Source organism: Piliocolobus tephrosceles, chromosome 2 (assembly GCF_002776525.5).
Source record: "Piliocolobus tephrosceles isolate RC106 chromosome 2, ASM277652v3, whole genome shotgun sequence".
Lineage (NCBI taxonomy): Eukaryota > Metazoa > Chordata > Mammalia > Primates > Cercopithecidae > Piliocolobus > Piliocolobus tephrosceles.
This window is the reverse complement of record NC_045435.1, coordinates 51,118,892-51,133,584: the sequence shown is the minus strand read 5'-3', so window position 1 is coordinate 51,133,584 and position 14,693 is coordinate 51,118,892. Positions and strand designations below refer to the sequence as shown.

Genomic DNA, 14,693 nt, shown 5'->3' with positions numbered 1-14,693 from the left:
AAATAAATAAATAAATAAATAAATAAATAAATAAATAAATAAATAAATAAAAGGTTTGTAAAATCTGATTGTTCCACAAGAGGAAATTGGTTAAGTAAATTTCACTTTTATGACAAAATATTATGTCACTAAAATTAATTTTCTTCTCCAAAAATGTTACTGATATGCAGAGCAGAAAATATTCTCTTGTATATCAAGGTTGTATAGACGACCTCACCTGGTTCGGTGTCTTCCCACAGCCTGTCCTGGGGGCACAGAGAGGCCCTGTGGTGGCTACGGGCAGTGTGAAGGGGAAGGGACACGAGGGGGCAGCGGGCAGTGTGACTGCCAAGCCGGCTACGGGGGTGAGGCCTGTGGCCAGTGTGGCCTTGGCTACTTCGAGGCAGAACGCAACGCCAGCCATCTGGTATGTTCGGGTAGGTAGCCAAAAGGTGTGGCACTGGGCAGGGGCAGATGGGGTACCTGCCTGCCCATCCTCATGCTGCTCCCATTCCACCCAGCTTGTTTTGGCCCCTGTGCCCGATGCTCAGGACCTGAGGAATCAAACTGTTTGCAATGCAAGAAGGGCTGGGCCCTGCACCACCTCAAGTGTGTAGGTAAGTGGGGCTCTAGCTAGGTCTGGGGAAGATGGGCAAGGGCCTGGGCTTGGTCCTTCATTCTCTCAACACAAGCCTGGGCTAAACTAGCCTAGGCCCTACCTTCATGGAGATCTCAACCTGGCTGGGAAAGCAGAAAAGTAACCAGATACTTACAGTCCAGTACACAGGTACTGTGTAGTATAGTCCCTGTGTACAGTGAGAGATGCCTCTGATCTAGTTCAGTGGAAGTGGTGATGGGGAATCAGGAAAGGCTTCTTGGAGGAGGTGCTACTTTGGCCAAGTCTTAAAAATTGAGGAAGGGGCTAGGCACGGTGGTTCACGCCTGTAATCCCAGCACTTTGGGAGGCCAAAGAGGGCAGATCACGAAGTCAGGAGATCGAGACCATCCTAGCTAACGCGGTGAAACCCTGTCTCTACTAAAAATACAAAAAATTAGCTACTCGGGAGGCTGAGGCAGAAGAATGGCATGAACCTGGGAGGCGGAGCTTGCAGTAAGCCAAGATCGTGCCACTGCACTCCAGCCTGCGCAACGGAGCAAAACTCCATTTCAAAAAAAACAAAAAATTGAGGAAGGGTTGGCCAGGAGAATGAGGACCCTGAACTTGGGGTCAGGAAACCTGGGTTCAAGACTTGGTCTGGTCCCAGCCTAGCCACTTACTTAGACTAGAGTAGAGGCTAAGCTGTTATAACAAAAATCCTCAGAAGACTGTGCTTAAAGAATATACAGGTTGGCCGGGCATGGTGGCTCACTCACGCCTCTAATCTCAGTACTTTGGGAGGCCAAAGGGGGGGGTGGATCACCTGAGATCAGGAGTTCAAGACCAGCCTGGCCATTCTCTACTAAGACCTGACCAGCCAGTCTCTACTAAAAATACAAAAATTAGCGAGCCGTGGTGGCAGGTGCCTGTAATCGCAGCTACTCAGGAGGCAGAGGCAGGAGAATTGCTTGAACCCAAGAGGCAGAGGTTACAGTGAGCCGAGATCACACCATTGCACTCTAGCGTAGGTGACAAGAGTGAAACTCCATATCAAAAAAAAAGAAAAGAATCTTGAGGGTAGAGGTTTATTTTTTTTCCTCATATTACAGTCCGAAAGTGAGTAGTCCAGGCTGGCAGGGGAGCTCTGCTAGTCACAATCATTCCAGTACCCAGATCATTCCTGTAACTTCCTGCACAATCATCCCCTTGGGCATTGTCTGCATGGTGGAAGCTGAGTCCTGGCTTCTCCATGTCCCATGTCCTAGCACTCAGGAAGGGAGAAGGGAAAGAAAGTGCATTGAGGAGTCCAAGCATTGTTTTAAGACTAAGCTAACAGTGGAGCTCAGCACTCCTTTTTACATCCTGTTGGCCACAACTCAATCACAGGGACACACTTAGCTTCAAGACAGGTTGGAAAATGTGTTCTCTGGCTGGGCAGCCTGAAGTCCAGCTGCACGTCTGCTTCTGTGTTGGTAGACAGCTTGCCATACCATTTAATCCCAGGCAAGACCATTCCCCAATGGCTCTGGCCTCAGCTTCCCTACTAAATAGGGATCAGAATTCTCACCCTGCTCACCTCTCTGCAGACATTGATGAGTGTGGCACAGAGGGAGCCACCTGTGGAGCCGACCAATTCTGCGTGAACACTGAGGGCTCCTATGAGTGCCGAGGTCAGTGTCTGCTTCTGCAGTGGGGATGTGAGGAGGGGAGGAGGAGCTGCTCCACACCTGTCCCTCCAAACCTTCCCCTTCTCAGGCTTCAGAGCACCCCCAGGCCTTCTCTTCTGGAGCATGGCTCTCCTGGGCCTAGAAGCACATCTCACCCTCATCTCTCTCCTCTCTCCAGACTGTGCCAAGGCCTGCCTAGGCTGCATGGGGGCAGGGCCAGGTCGCTGTAAGAAGTGTAGCCCTGGCTACCAGCAGGTGGGCTCCAAGTGTCTCGGTGAGTCTCCTGCTGATGGGACACAGGCACCTGGGAGTGCCTCACCCAGCATGAATGGTGAAGGGGCTGGAATATGGGGAAGGAAGGGTGGAATGTTGCCTCTGCAAGGGCAGAGGGTAGTGTTGAGAGATGGACAAGATGGAGTCGAGGTGCTGGGTGGGGGGCCCTAGCAGGACTCTGACCCCTCCCTTCCCCCAAGACGTGGATGAGTGTGAGACAGAGGTGTGTCCAGGAGAGAATGAGCAGTGTGAAAACACCGAGGGCGGTTATCGCTGCATCTGTGCCGAGGGCTACAAGCAGATGGAAGGCATCTGTGTGAAGGAGCAGATCCCAGGTGAGCCCTGGGGTGGGAGAGGGGAGGTCCTCATTCAGAGAGAGGGCAGGCAAGCCCCTTCCCCAGGTAGCAGTGGCAGCTTGAGTCCTGCCCCACCCCTACTGCCACCCAGCCCTGTGGAGGCTGCACTGAGACCAGACTGTACGTCTGATCTCCAGGTTGGCTCTCAGCAGCCTTACACTTTCCAGGGTACAAAGGGAATCAGACTTGGCATCAAATCAGTCTGCCTCCCTAACCTGTTTCCTCATCTATCCAATGGGACCAGTGTTTGCCCTGGCCTGCTGAGAGCTGTCCTAGGCCGGGGGTGTGGTGAGATGCAGGGTAATCACAACAATGATGGCAGGGACCATTTCCCCAGCAATTACTGTATGAGATGCTGTTGTAGGTGCATTCCTCATCTTAACTTATTTAACCCCTGAAACAGCCCGACGCTGGAGGTCGGGTTCTCATCCCCATTCTAACTATGTAAAAACTAAGATGCAGAGATGAAGCTACTTTCCCAGGGCTATATGGCAAGCAAGTTGCAGAGCTGGGATCCCAATCCAGACAGTCTGACCGTGGAACTAGACTCATACATGTAATAAGTGCTCTGCCCCCAACCTGTCTACCACATGGCCTTGGCCAGTCCAACCCCTTTACCTCTTTGAGCCTCACTTTCCCATTTAGTGAGACAGGGATGGTAACTGCCTCTTGCAGAGTGGTTCTGAGCAGTAAATGTTGTGTGCCTGGCTTGCTGGGCAGGCCTGGTGGCCATGATGATCAGGTGCATGGGAGTTCTGGGGAGGCTCCAAGAACTGCCAGGAACAGGGATACGAGTGCCAGGCTGCATCTCTTGCTCCTCTGCAGAGTCGGCGGGTTTCTTCTCAGAGATGACAGAGGACGAGTTGGTGGTGCTGCAGCAGATGTTCTTTGGTGTCATCATCTGTGCCCTGGCCACACTGGCTGCTAAGGGCGACTTGGTGTTCACTGCCATTTTCATTGGGGCTGTGGCGGCCATGACTGGCTACTGGTTGTCAGAGCGCAGTGACCGTGTGCTGGAGGGCTTCATCAAGGGCAGATAATCTCGGCCACCACTTTGTAGGATCTCCTCCCACCTACGCTGCCCCCAGAGCTTGGGCTGCCCTCCTGCTGGACACTCAGGACAGCTTGGTTTATTTTTGAGAGTGGGGTAAGCAACCCTACCTGCCTTACAGAGCAGCCCAGGTACCCAGGTCTGGGCAGACAAGGCCCCTAGGGTAAAAAGTAGCCCTGAAGGTGGATACCATGACTTCTTCACCTGGCAGGCTTCACAATGTGTGAATTTCAGAAGTTTTTCCTTAATGGTGGCTGCTAGTGAGCTTTGGCCCCTGCTCAGGATGAGGGGGTCCTCACAGTGGTGGGGCTGTCACAGCCCCCTCCTGCCAGCTGCATGCTGCCAGCTCTTTCTGTGTTCACCACATCCCCACCCCTCATTGCCATTTATTTATTCATCTCAGGAAATAAAGAAAGGTCTTGGAAAGTTAAAAGGCTTCAGTCTTACTACCTGTTCCACCACCCCCACCTTAGGGAAATTTCCTAGAATTCTGGGAAATTGAGGGATTCCCTGATGGTGAGTGGAGAAAAGATAGAGGAGAAGGTTGCCCCTGAAGTGCTGTTAGGAGAAGGAGGGTAGAGGAACCAGCCTTAGGATGGTTCTATGCCAGCTGTCATTTGGCAAAGGACCCTGGACAGATGACTTTTGCCTCTGAACTTCACTCTTCTCTTTCCTCAAATGGGCTTCATAATGCTTTCCACTCAAGACTTAACATGAGAATTAGGTGATAAATGTGAAGACCTGGACAGTACACAAGAGATGTTCAATAAGTGTGGTCGCCATTATGACCAGGGCCTCCAAGCCTCAAGCAACTTTTCCTCGAAGTCCTCCCCTCTGTCCAATACACAGGACTTAGAATGACTGGGAGGCAGGGCCTCCAGTCTCTCCTTCCTCCTATGAATACAGGATCCTGGCATGGCCAGTGGGAAGCATGAGCCAAGTCCTAAGGGTTTATTTCTTTGGCACAAAGAGGACAATCTAGACAAGCGAGGCTTATCGCTCCATGTTGGGGAGTCTGGGGCACCTGCTCCCTGTTCTTCATGCCCAAATCCATGCATACCCACCCTGTATTCCGCATAAGACACGGCCTCTGTGCAAAATACCGGCTGAAAAAAACCAGAAATATTAAAAGCAAAAAACAGGGCGTGGGGGTGGGGTGAGTTCAAACCTGGCCGTCCCCCGGGGGGCTGTCGTCAGGTGGAGGCCTGGGGATGTCTTCTTTTTTTTTTTTTTTTTTTTTGAGACGGAGTCTCACTCTGTCACCCAGGCTGGAGTGCAATGGCGTGGTCTCAGCTCACTGCAACCTCCGTCTTCCCGTTGAAGCAGTTCTCCCGCCTCAGCCTCCCAAGTAGCTGGGACTACAGGCGTGTGCCACCTGGCTATTTTTTTTTTTTTTTTTTTTGTATTTTTAGTAGAGACGAGGGTTTCACTATGTTCGACACTAAGAGGCTGGTCTCGAACTCGTGACCTCGTGATCCGCCCACCTTGGCCTCCCAAAGTGCTGGGATAACAGGCGTGAGCCACCGCGCCCGGCTAGGATGCCCATTTTTTAAAGGCTCAACTGTCCCAGTCGGCCATGCCATGTGGGCATCGGCCAGGGTCCTAGCCCTGCGTCAGGACCGCTCCTCAAAGCTCGATGGTATCACTGGAGGCGCTGCGGGATTCCCCAGGCTTGCCGCGCGGCTCCCCAGGCTTGCCGCGCGGCTGGACCTCTCCCTGGCCGTTCCCCGGCCGAGCAGCGGTAGAGTCAGGGGCTGGGGTCGGGGCAGGCAGTAGCTGTACTGTGCTGGGCAACTCATCTAGGGGCAGACTGTCCACTGATGACAGCCCGTGGCGCCAGGGGTTCCAACTGATCTTGAGTGAGCCCCTGGAGAAGCTGTCCAGGGAGCTGCCAGAAGCCGCCGCGGCTGCCCCGTCGGGCTCTTCCACTACGTGTTGTGGGACCGGCCCTCGCACGCGCACGTCGCTCAGCGACCTGCAGCGGCCGCGGAGGAGCGAGGAGCCAGCGTCGTCGAGCTCGGCTTTGGGATGGCTGCCCCGACGCGGCCGCAGAGCGCCTCCAAGCGGCGGGGAGGCCACGCCGCGGAGGCCGCAGCGCTTGAACACACTGTCTCGCACCAGGTGCTCGCGGAAGAGCGCGGCGTCGATGCTACGGCTCAGGTTGATGGGCGATGGCGGCCGCAGATCCAGCTCGCTCAGCGATGGCGCCGGTCCCACACCGTTGCGGGACAGTCCTGGGCCACCCTGGGGTCCGCGACCCAGCGACGCAGCCGAGCCCCAGGCGCCTGAACTGGGCCTGGCCAGCTGCCCACTCTCCGCCGGGTTGCGGATGAGGCTCTTGCTGATGTCCAAGCTGCCTGCACCAACGCTGCTGGGCCGCGCATAGCAGTTATTGGGTCGCTCCGGCACCTCGCTCTTGCCCGACGGCGCCGGGCACGCCAGACGCATCAGCTTAGCCCAGCAAGCGTGCTCCGTGGGCGGCCTGGGTCTCGCGGCAGCCACCGCGGCCAGCGCCAGGGCGAGCGCCCATGTCAGCTCCAGGAGGCGCAGCCAGAAGTGGACACCCCACCAGGCCCACGAGAAGCGGCCCACGCGACCTGGGCCCGGGTACAGCCAGAGCGCAGCCGCCAGCTGCAAGCCGCTGGCCAGCAGCCCCAGCGCGCCCGCCACGGCCAACAGCCGAGGGCCCGGGCTGGCATCCCAGCCCCGTGGGCCGTCCAGCAGGCGGCGACGGCACAGGCAGAGTGTGCCTAGAGCCACGGCCGCGCCCCAGGCGCACGACAAGCCTTGCGTCAGGAGGTTGAGCACAGACCATGTGGACAGCAGGTCTGTCGCGAGCAACCCCACACCATGCACCAACGCCACTGCCCCCAGCAGGAGTGGGTTTTGCAGCGGTGGCGGCAGCCCCGCGCCCAGGCCGAGCAGAGTCAGGGCCGCCAGCGCCGTGAGCAGCAAGGGGAAGGGCAGGTTGTAGAGCACCAAGCCCCCGCGAACGCCCAGCCGCGCCTGCGAGCCATAAGGGTCTGTAAGCATGTAGGCGGATCGCAGCCCCGAAGCCACGAGCACCAGCACCGCGGCCACCAATGCCAGCCGGGGCCCTGCTGGGGCGGCTGCCAGCGCAGCCAGCGCCAACAACGCGGGCAGCAGAAAGAACACCCCCACCCCGTAGACGTGCAGCTCCCAGGAGAAGCTCAGGACCCGCCGCAGGGGGCCCCAGCGTAGCGGGGGTGCAGTGGCATTGGCTGGGGGGCTGGAGGCTGGGGCTGAAGCCATGGAGCTGGCTGAGGGCTCCGGAGGGGGAGGCTGGCCCAGGGCTCGCTGTGTGGTGACTCGAATGAGGCCCCGGCGTGACGTCGAGGGGGCCTGGACTGGGGGTGCTGGGGGATGGCTTTGGGGGCGCCCCGGCCACTCCTCGGCGTCATCTGCAATGATAACAATATTAAAATCGCCTTTTGAAAAGTGCTTTTGATTTTCCATCACCCTCTAGTGTGGTTGGCAAGTCATTTAACTTTTCCAAGCAAATCTGCAAAATGGAGATAACAGCACCTGCCTCATTGGGTTATGAAGAAGATGGAATGTTTAGCATGGTGCCCAACACCCAGTAAGTGCTAAATGGATTTCACCTATCGTTTTTATTAAGGGTACTATCAGGGAGGTAGTACCCCAGCAGTTCGACACATGGGCTGCATATTAGAATCGTCTGGAGGCCAAGGAATAAGAATTTCTTGGAACGTGGCTTGGACATTGAAATTTCTTTCTTTCTTTTTTGTTTTTTTTTTTTTTTTTTTTTTTTTTTTTTTTTTTTGAGACAGGTTCTCACTCTGTCATCCAGGCTGGTGTGCAGTGGTGCAATGAGGGCTCACTGCAGCCTTGACCTCCAGGTCAAGTGATCTCCCACCTCAACCTCCAGAATAGCTGGGACTACAGGCATGCACAACCACATCTAGCTAATTTTTGTATTTTTTTGTTGTTGTTCTAAAACATATCCATGTTACATATTAGAACATTCTAGCCCCAAAAGGGCAAATGACTTCTCCCAGATTTCCCAGTGAGTATGAATTTATTATTCTAGGTTGTTTGAAGGAGGCCCTGGGCAACTCCTTTAAGCAGGTGATTGTCTCCATTCATTCCCTGCCCTCCACCCCTCACACACCCCCAACAGAGGTTCTCAGTTACTGGACAGAGCACTCCCTCTCCCCACACCCCAGCCATGCCCTCACCTGGCTGCAGGGCCCCCATGGGGCTCTCTGTTCGGTTTGCAGCTGGGCCAGGGTCTGAGGGACCAGGGATGAGGGGCTTGGGGGTGCCTGGGGCCTCCACGGCTCCTCTCACCCGCTGGGGGGAGATGGGGTCTGCTCCATTCATTGCTGCTGTCTCTGAAATGACAAAGTAGTCATCTGACTATAACTAAGCAGTTACCTGACCCTCCTATGGTGCTCCTAATCCCTCAGGATTGAGTCACAATCACCTTCATTTGCCACAGAGAGGAAAATGAGACCTAGAGGGACCCAGGGTCAAACAGAATTGAGGCATCCAGCTGTCCCAGAACATCACTCAGCATGCTCACTGATACCAACCTGGCTTGGACGGCCCATCAGGAGCCTCTGAGGCAGGCGGATCCATGGGCTGGGGTCCTGGTGAATCCTTAGCATCAGGGAGGTCAACCTGCTTGGGCAGCGGACTCGGGGAGCTGACTTCCCAGGACACCTCAGCTCCAGCCCTCTTGGGGGTCTCAACCGGCAGCTCCTCAGTAGGAGGAAGGCTTCTGGCCAATGCCAAGTCTGGCTGGGCCCCTGGCTCCTGAGAGTACACCACCTCAACTGGGGGTACTGAGCCAACATCAGAGGCTGCTGGATCCTGCTGGGTGAAGAGGGGGCCTTGAGCTGCCTCCTGGAAGTGTTCCTCAAACCCACCCCGTCCTTCCAGGACTGGCCTCTTGACAGTACCTGAGTGGGGAACAAGGGTGTGGGGTGGGCCCTGGTAGTCTGAGGGAGAAGTGGGTGCGACCCTGCTCTTGGTTTTGGCCTTCAGACCCTTATCTCTAGGTGGCTGCTGTCCCTGTTGGCCTCCATGCTGCAGGGAGGAAGGAACTGTGGCTACCCCGAGTTGAAGTCTGGGAGTTGTGGGGATGAAAGTGAGATGAGGGTGGCCCACTGGGTGCGGAGCCACTGCTTCTTGCTCCAGGAGCTCTTGTGAATCCAGAGGTCCTGTCCAGCCGTGGGAGCTTTGTCCTCGAGCCATCTGGAGGTCATCAGTTACTGGGGGTCGTTCTCTCTGAGCCCCTTGGGCTGCTTTGGGCCCGTACAGGGCTGGGCCAAGGGGAGAGGCTACAGGCTTCTCAGGCATCTCGTCAGCAGGGGCGTGGCGGACATCAGAGTTCCTGTGACTCTCAGCTCTGAGGTTGTCCGGGAAGATGTCAAACGAGTGGGGCTCTGAGCCCAAAGAGCCCTTAGGGTGGGCTCCAGGAATCATAGGGGTTTTGGAGTTTTCAAGTGGCCTGGGAAAGGCCCTCCCCAGGGCAGGGCCAGTCCCCAGGAGTGGCAGCAGCAACAACAGCAGAAAGCCACATACACAGCCCCATGGGCTGGAGGCCATGGTCTACTCCGATGCCTGGGCCTAAAGCCCCCACCTTCCAGTCCCCACTGGATGAGCCTAAAAAAAAAACAGGGGGAATGACATGTGAGGGCTGGGGGCCCCCATGCCTTCCTCAAGGAGCTGGCAGGAAAGAAAAACAATGTAAGGCAGCAGCTTCTCTGCTTTTAAAACTGCTGGATGTGGCACTTGCCTGCTTTAAAACCTTCAGTGGCTCCCCATTTCCCTCAGGAAAGAACATAAGCTCCTCTCCTGGCCTTCCAAGACCCTGGCCACCACAGGCTGTTCATCTGTCCTCCAACATCCACTGGACTGTGTGACTCCCATGCCTTTGCTTCTGCGGAAATGCTCTCTCCCTTCTCCTTTGCTTGCTGAAATCCTGTTCTTTTTTTTTTTTTTTTTTTTTTTGAGACATAGTCTCACTCTGATGCTCAGGCTGGAGTATAGTGGCGTGATCTTGGCTCACTGCTGCAACCTCCGCCTCCAGGGTTCAAGTGATTCTCCTGCCTCAGCCTCCTGAGTAGCTGGGGTTACAGACATGTGCCACCACACCTGGCTAATTTTTATATTTTTAAGAGATGGGGTTTCACCATGTTGGCCAGGCTAGTCTTGAACTCCTGACCTCAGGTGATCTGCCCATCTTGGCCCCCTAAAGTGCTGGGATTATAGGCATGAGCCACTGCGCCCAGCCTGAAATGTTATTCCTAAAGCCCACTTCAAAAATGAGAGCGATGGAGAGGGAGAGGAGAGGAATATGCACCTGCCTTTGGGGAGGGGCCTGAGTTTGAATCCCAGCATCTTCATTTCCTGGGGGAGTCATTTGACCTCTCTGCATCGTAGTTTCCCCATCAGTAAAATGGGGGATAATAAGCCTGTCTAACTTGAGGCGGCTCTTATAAGACTTAAATAACCAAACACATATGAGCGAGGTTCATACCTGACGCTTGAAATGCATTAGAACCCTTTCACTTTTCCCTCTGTCCAGAAAGCTTTCTATCTCTCTATTCCCCTTAACTATTTCAACAAATAATTCGCACACACACCATGTGCCAGGCCCTGATGATAAAGCAGTGAAAAGACTGATGAGACTGCCCTCGCGAACGGCATTCTAGGAGAGAGACAGATGATACATACTTTTAAATAAGATGAGCTATGAAGAAAATAAAAGAGGGCTAAGAGATGGATGAGAGGCCATTTACACAGGGGATACCAGAATGTCCTCTCTGAGGTGACATTTAAGCTAAATGCTGAATAAGAAAGAGTCAGCTCTTTGAAGGTTTGGGGAAAAGGCATTTAGCAGAGGGAACAGCAAGTACAGAGGCTCTGAGGCAGGAATGAGCTGGGTGAGTTCAAGAAATAAGAATAGAAGTGTGGGCTGGGCGCAATGACTCAGGCCTGTAATCCCAGCACTTTGGGAGGCTGAGGCTGGTACATTGTTTGAGGCCAAGAGTTTGAGACCAGCCTGGCCAACATGGCAAAACCCCATCTGTATTAAAAATACAAAAATTAGCCAAGCATGGTGGTCGGTGTCTGTAATCCCAGCTACTCGGGAGGCGGAGGCAGGAGAATCGCTTGAACCCGGGAGGCAGAGGTTGCAGTGAGCTGAGATTGCACCACTGCACTCCAGCCTGGGCGACAGAGTCAGACTCTGTCTAAAAAAAAAAAGAACACAAGTGCGGCTGGAGCACAGGAAATGAAAATCAGGAAGGCGGAGGTGAGGTCACAGGTGTCTTGTAGGCCATGACGCGGCACCTGAATTTTATTCCACATGTCACAGGCAGCTAGTGGGAATGGAAAGCACGGGGATGACAAAGCCTTATTCGTGTTTTAAAAAACGGAGAGAGGCCAGGTGCTGTGGCTCACACCTGTAATCCCAGCACTTTGGGAGGCCTAGGTGGGCGGATCACTTGAGGTCAGAAGTTCGAGACCAGGCTATCCAACATGGTGAAACCCCACCACTACTAAAAATACAAAAATTAGCCAGGCATGGTGGTGTGTGCCTGTAATCCCAGCTGCGTGGAAGGCTGAGGCAGGAGAATCACTTGAAAGCCAGAAGATGGAGGTTGCAGTGAGCCAAGATTGCACCACTGCACTCCAACCTGCACGACAGAGCGAGACTCCATCTCAAAAAAAAAAAAAAAAAAAAAAAAAAAAGATGGGGAGAGAGACACCAGTGTAAACACCCAGGTAAGATAGGATGGTGGCTTGTTTCAGCTTAGACATGCCTCTTTCCGCCTTCCTTCCCTCACCTTCCTGGGCACTTGTCACCCTGGTCTGATTCTGTAATAATCTCTTATTTCAAACCTGCAGCCTCCAGTATATACCTGGCCCCAGGTGGATATCCCCTAAAAGTTCCTGTTCCCGAGAGCCTGTCGGTGGGCCAGGGAGGCACCACCAGGAGAGGGTACATGGAGGGTGCGAGAGCTGAAGCCTGGGTGTGTTTAGGGGCAGAGGCCCTGCTCTTTTCCTCTCTGGGGAGCAGCTGTCCCCAGAGCTTCCAGGCTCTTAACCCGTGGTGGCTCACAGACACCTTAAGAAGCCACTGAAAATCCCTGATGCTCTCCCGGGGAAAAGATCCAGGCTCACCAAAAGTTGTGGACAATTTCAAGGGGTTCAAAGACCTCTGAGTCCCATCCTCCAAACTCAAGTTTAGACTCTGTCTTAAAGCCTTGTTAGTTCATTTCTCAAACATTCACAGAGCCCCATGGGCTGCTCCTGGTCTAGGATAGGTGCTGGGGGCCCAGAGACAGGGCTTAGCTCCAGGGTTGAGAGTAGGGGTGCACTGAGAGGCCCCTAACACAGGTACTGGCTAAAAACAGTGCTCCTGTATTTAGTTCTTCCCCAGTTAGGCTCCTGTGCTAAGCTTAGCAACATGTCATTCCGCCCTCCCAATACAAGGTGTGGGACTAGCCATTTCACAAGAAGAAACGGGGGTTCAGAGAGGGTGAGCAACTCCCCCAAGGTCACACAGCTGAGTGGACACAATCGGGGTTGTGAAACCCTCGGAGGCTCATCTTCCACAGGAAGTCCAAAAAGCTTTGCCTTTGGACGGCTGAATGGGGCCTCCAAAGATAAACATGCCATCTGCCTACCACCGCCAACCCAAGAGATGTGGGCACCTGCGGACAAGGCCGAGGCTTGCCCAGCCCTGGGCTCCTACTGCTGGAGAGGATGTGGGGGGTGGCGGATCTCTCTGTCGCAGGGACTGGGGAGAGGGCCGGCCTGGGGGCAGGGCGAGGCCGCTGCAGGGCAGCCTCGGAGCTGGTCCATCTCGGGTTACCTCTCCTCCTCCTCCTCCTCCTCCTCCTCCGTCTCCGCTCTCCCTGGCTCCGCGCCTTCCCGCAGTGTGCTGGATGGGGGTGGGCGCCGTGCAGGCCTTGTCGCCTGCGCCCGCGACGGGGGCAGCAGGCCACGCTCCCCGCCGGGGCCCCGCCATCGCCCCCTCCCTGGGCCAGCTCCTCACCTGCGCGCCGCAGCCCCCGCGTTCACCTTGCGCGCGTCCCTGCAGCCGCTTGCCGCGCCGCATCCTCCGAGATGCTCAGACTGGGCTAACAGAGCCCGGCGCTGCAGATCGCGAGCCCGCCCACAGGAGCGCAGCCCTGCTTAACTCTTTCCCCTTAGGGGTGGACTCTTCTCCCAACCCTGACTTCCCCTCGCTCAGGGATTCTCAGGGCTGAGTGGAACCGAAGTAATCTCTGAGGAATGTGGAAATGACTTCTGCAGCATCCCTGAAAACGGGGCAGCTAGCCTCTGCTTGCATACCTCATGGGACGGGGAGCTCACTTCCTCTTTGTATCCCTATATCCTTTTAGGTAAATCCTACCTACAGCTTGGTATGTATCCTTCAGATTATTTTCAATGCACAATTACATGTATATCTTAAATAGAAATGACGTCATACTGTACACTTTTTTTTTTTTTTTTTTTGAGACAGAGTCTTGCTCTGTCGCCCAGGCTGGAGTGCAGTGGCGTGGTGATCTCGGCTCACTGCAACCTCCACCTCCCAGGTTCAAGTGATTCTCCTGCCTCAGCCTCCCTAGTAACTGGGATTATAGGCATGCAACACCATGCCCGGCTAATTTTTATATTTTTAGTAGATACAGGGTTTCTCCATGTTGGCCAGGATGGTCTCGAACTCCTGACCTCAGGTGATCAGCCCACCTCAGCCCCCCAAAGTGTTGGGATTATAGGGGTGACCAACCGTGCCCGGCCACTGTACACATTTCTGTAATTTGCCTTTTTCACTTTACAATATATTCTGGCACATTTTTCATGTAAATATCTATAGATTTATCTCATTTCTTGTATCCACTGTTCAGAATTCCAGCATATGGTCAGCTAGTTATTGTTCTTTATCGTGTCTCCTGTGATTGGACACAGGTTGTTTCTAGCCTTTTGCTAGCAGGGATAATGGAGCAGGGATAATGCTTAACATATCATTGTGCACGTGAACTAGTGCACCTACCAGATAATTGCCTAGCCGAGGCATGGTAGTAAAATCTATGGGTCTGCATATGGGGCTGGTAAACACTGTCAAAATGTTCCTGGTCTTTCTTTGAACACCTCTTGATATACTAAACACCCACTATTAAGCTCAATTCTTTAAGGGAAATCCACACAGGAAATACATGTGGTTATCAAAAATGAGACAGGACTGGGTGTAGTGGCTCACACCTGTAATCCCAGCACTTTGGGAGGCCTACACAGGAGGACCATTTTGAGCCCAGGAGTTCAAGACCAGATGGGCAAGATGGTGAGACTTTTTTAATTAAAAATAAATAAATAAATAAATAAATAATAATAAACTAGCTGGACGTTGTGATACATGCCTGTAGTCCTACCTACTCCAGAGGTTGAGGCAGGAGAATCATTTGAGCCCAAGAGGTCAAGGTTGCAGTAAGCTATGGCCACTGGAGTATCACTGGAACGCACTGACCACTCTGTCCGTTGACCACAAGCTGTGTCACTGGAGTGCAATGACCACTGCACTCCAGCCTGGGCAATAGAGCGAGACTCTGTCACAAAAAAAAAAAAAAAAAAAAAAGAAAAATGGAGTATCCATCCCCTCAAGAATTTATCCTTTGTGTTACAAACAATCCAATTATACTCTTTATTTTAAAATGTACAATTATTATTGACTATAGTTACCCTGTTATGCTATCAAATACTAGGTGTTT

The 14,693-nt window shown here is 53.8% G+C and overlaps 2 protein-coding genes across 5 annotated transcripts in view; one reads left to right on the top strand and one right to left on the bottom strand.

Moving 5' to 3' along the window:
- The window catches only part of CRELD1 (cysteine rich with EGF like domains 1), a 9,965-nt gene extending 5,253 nt beyond the window's left edge, over window positions 1-4,712 (top strand). For all 4 annotated transcript variants that reach the window (XM_023218492.3, XM_023218491.3, XM_023218490.3 and 1 more), the window contains exons 6-11: window positions 240-416; window positions 501-596; window positions 2,164-2,247; window positions 2,423-2,518; window positions 2,718-2,852; window positions 3,699-4,712. In XM_023218492.3, the coding sequence (XP_023074260.1) occupies window positions 240-416; window positions 501-596; window positions 2,164-2,247; window positions 2,423-2,518; window positions 2,718-2,852; window positions 3,699-3,913 (803 nt within the window). In that variant the 3' untranslated portion in view covers window positions 3,914-4,712. The remainder of the gene's footprint in view (window positions 1-239; window positions 417-500; window positions 597-2,163; window positions 2,248-2,422; window positions 2,519-2,717; window positions 2,853-3,698) is intronic.
- A 148-nt stretch (window positions 4,713-4,860) lies between these two features.
- Window positions 4,861-9,576, bottom strand: PRRT3 (proline rich transmembrane protein 3). Its single transcript, XM_023218479.2, has 3 exons — window positions 8,502-9,576; window positions 8,145-8,300; window positions 4,861-7,346 (listed from the first exon to the last, which is right to left on the bottom strand). Exons 1-3 carry the CDS (start codon window positions 9,517-9,519, stop codon window positions 5,551-5,553), a joined length of 2,970 nt encoding a protein of 989 aa, XP_023074247.2. The 5' UTR covers window positions 9,520-9,576; the 3' UTR covers window positions 4,861-5,550.
- Window positions 9,577-14,693: the final 5,117 nt, after the last annotated feature.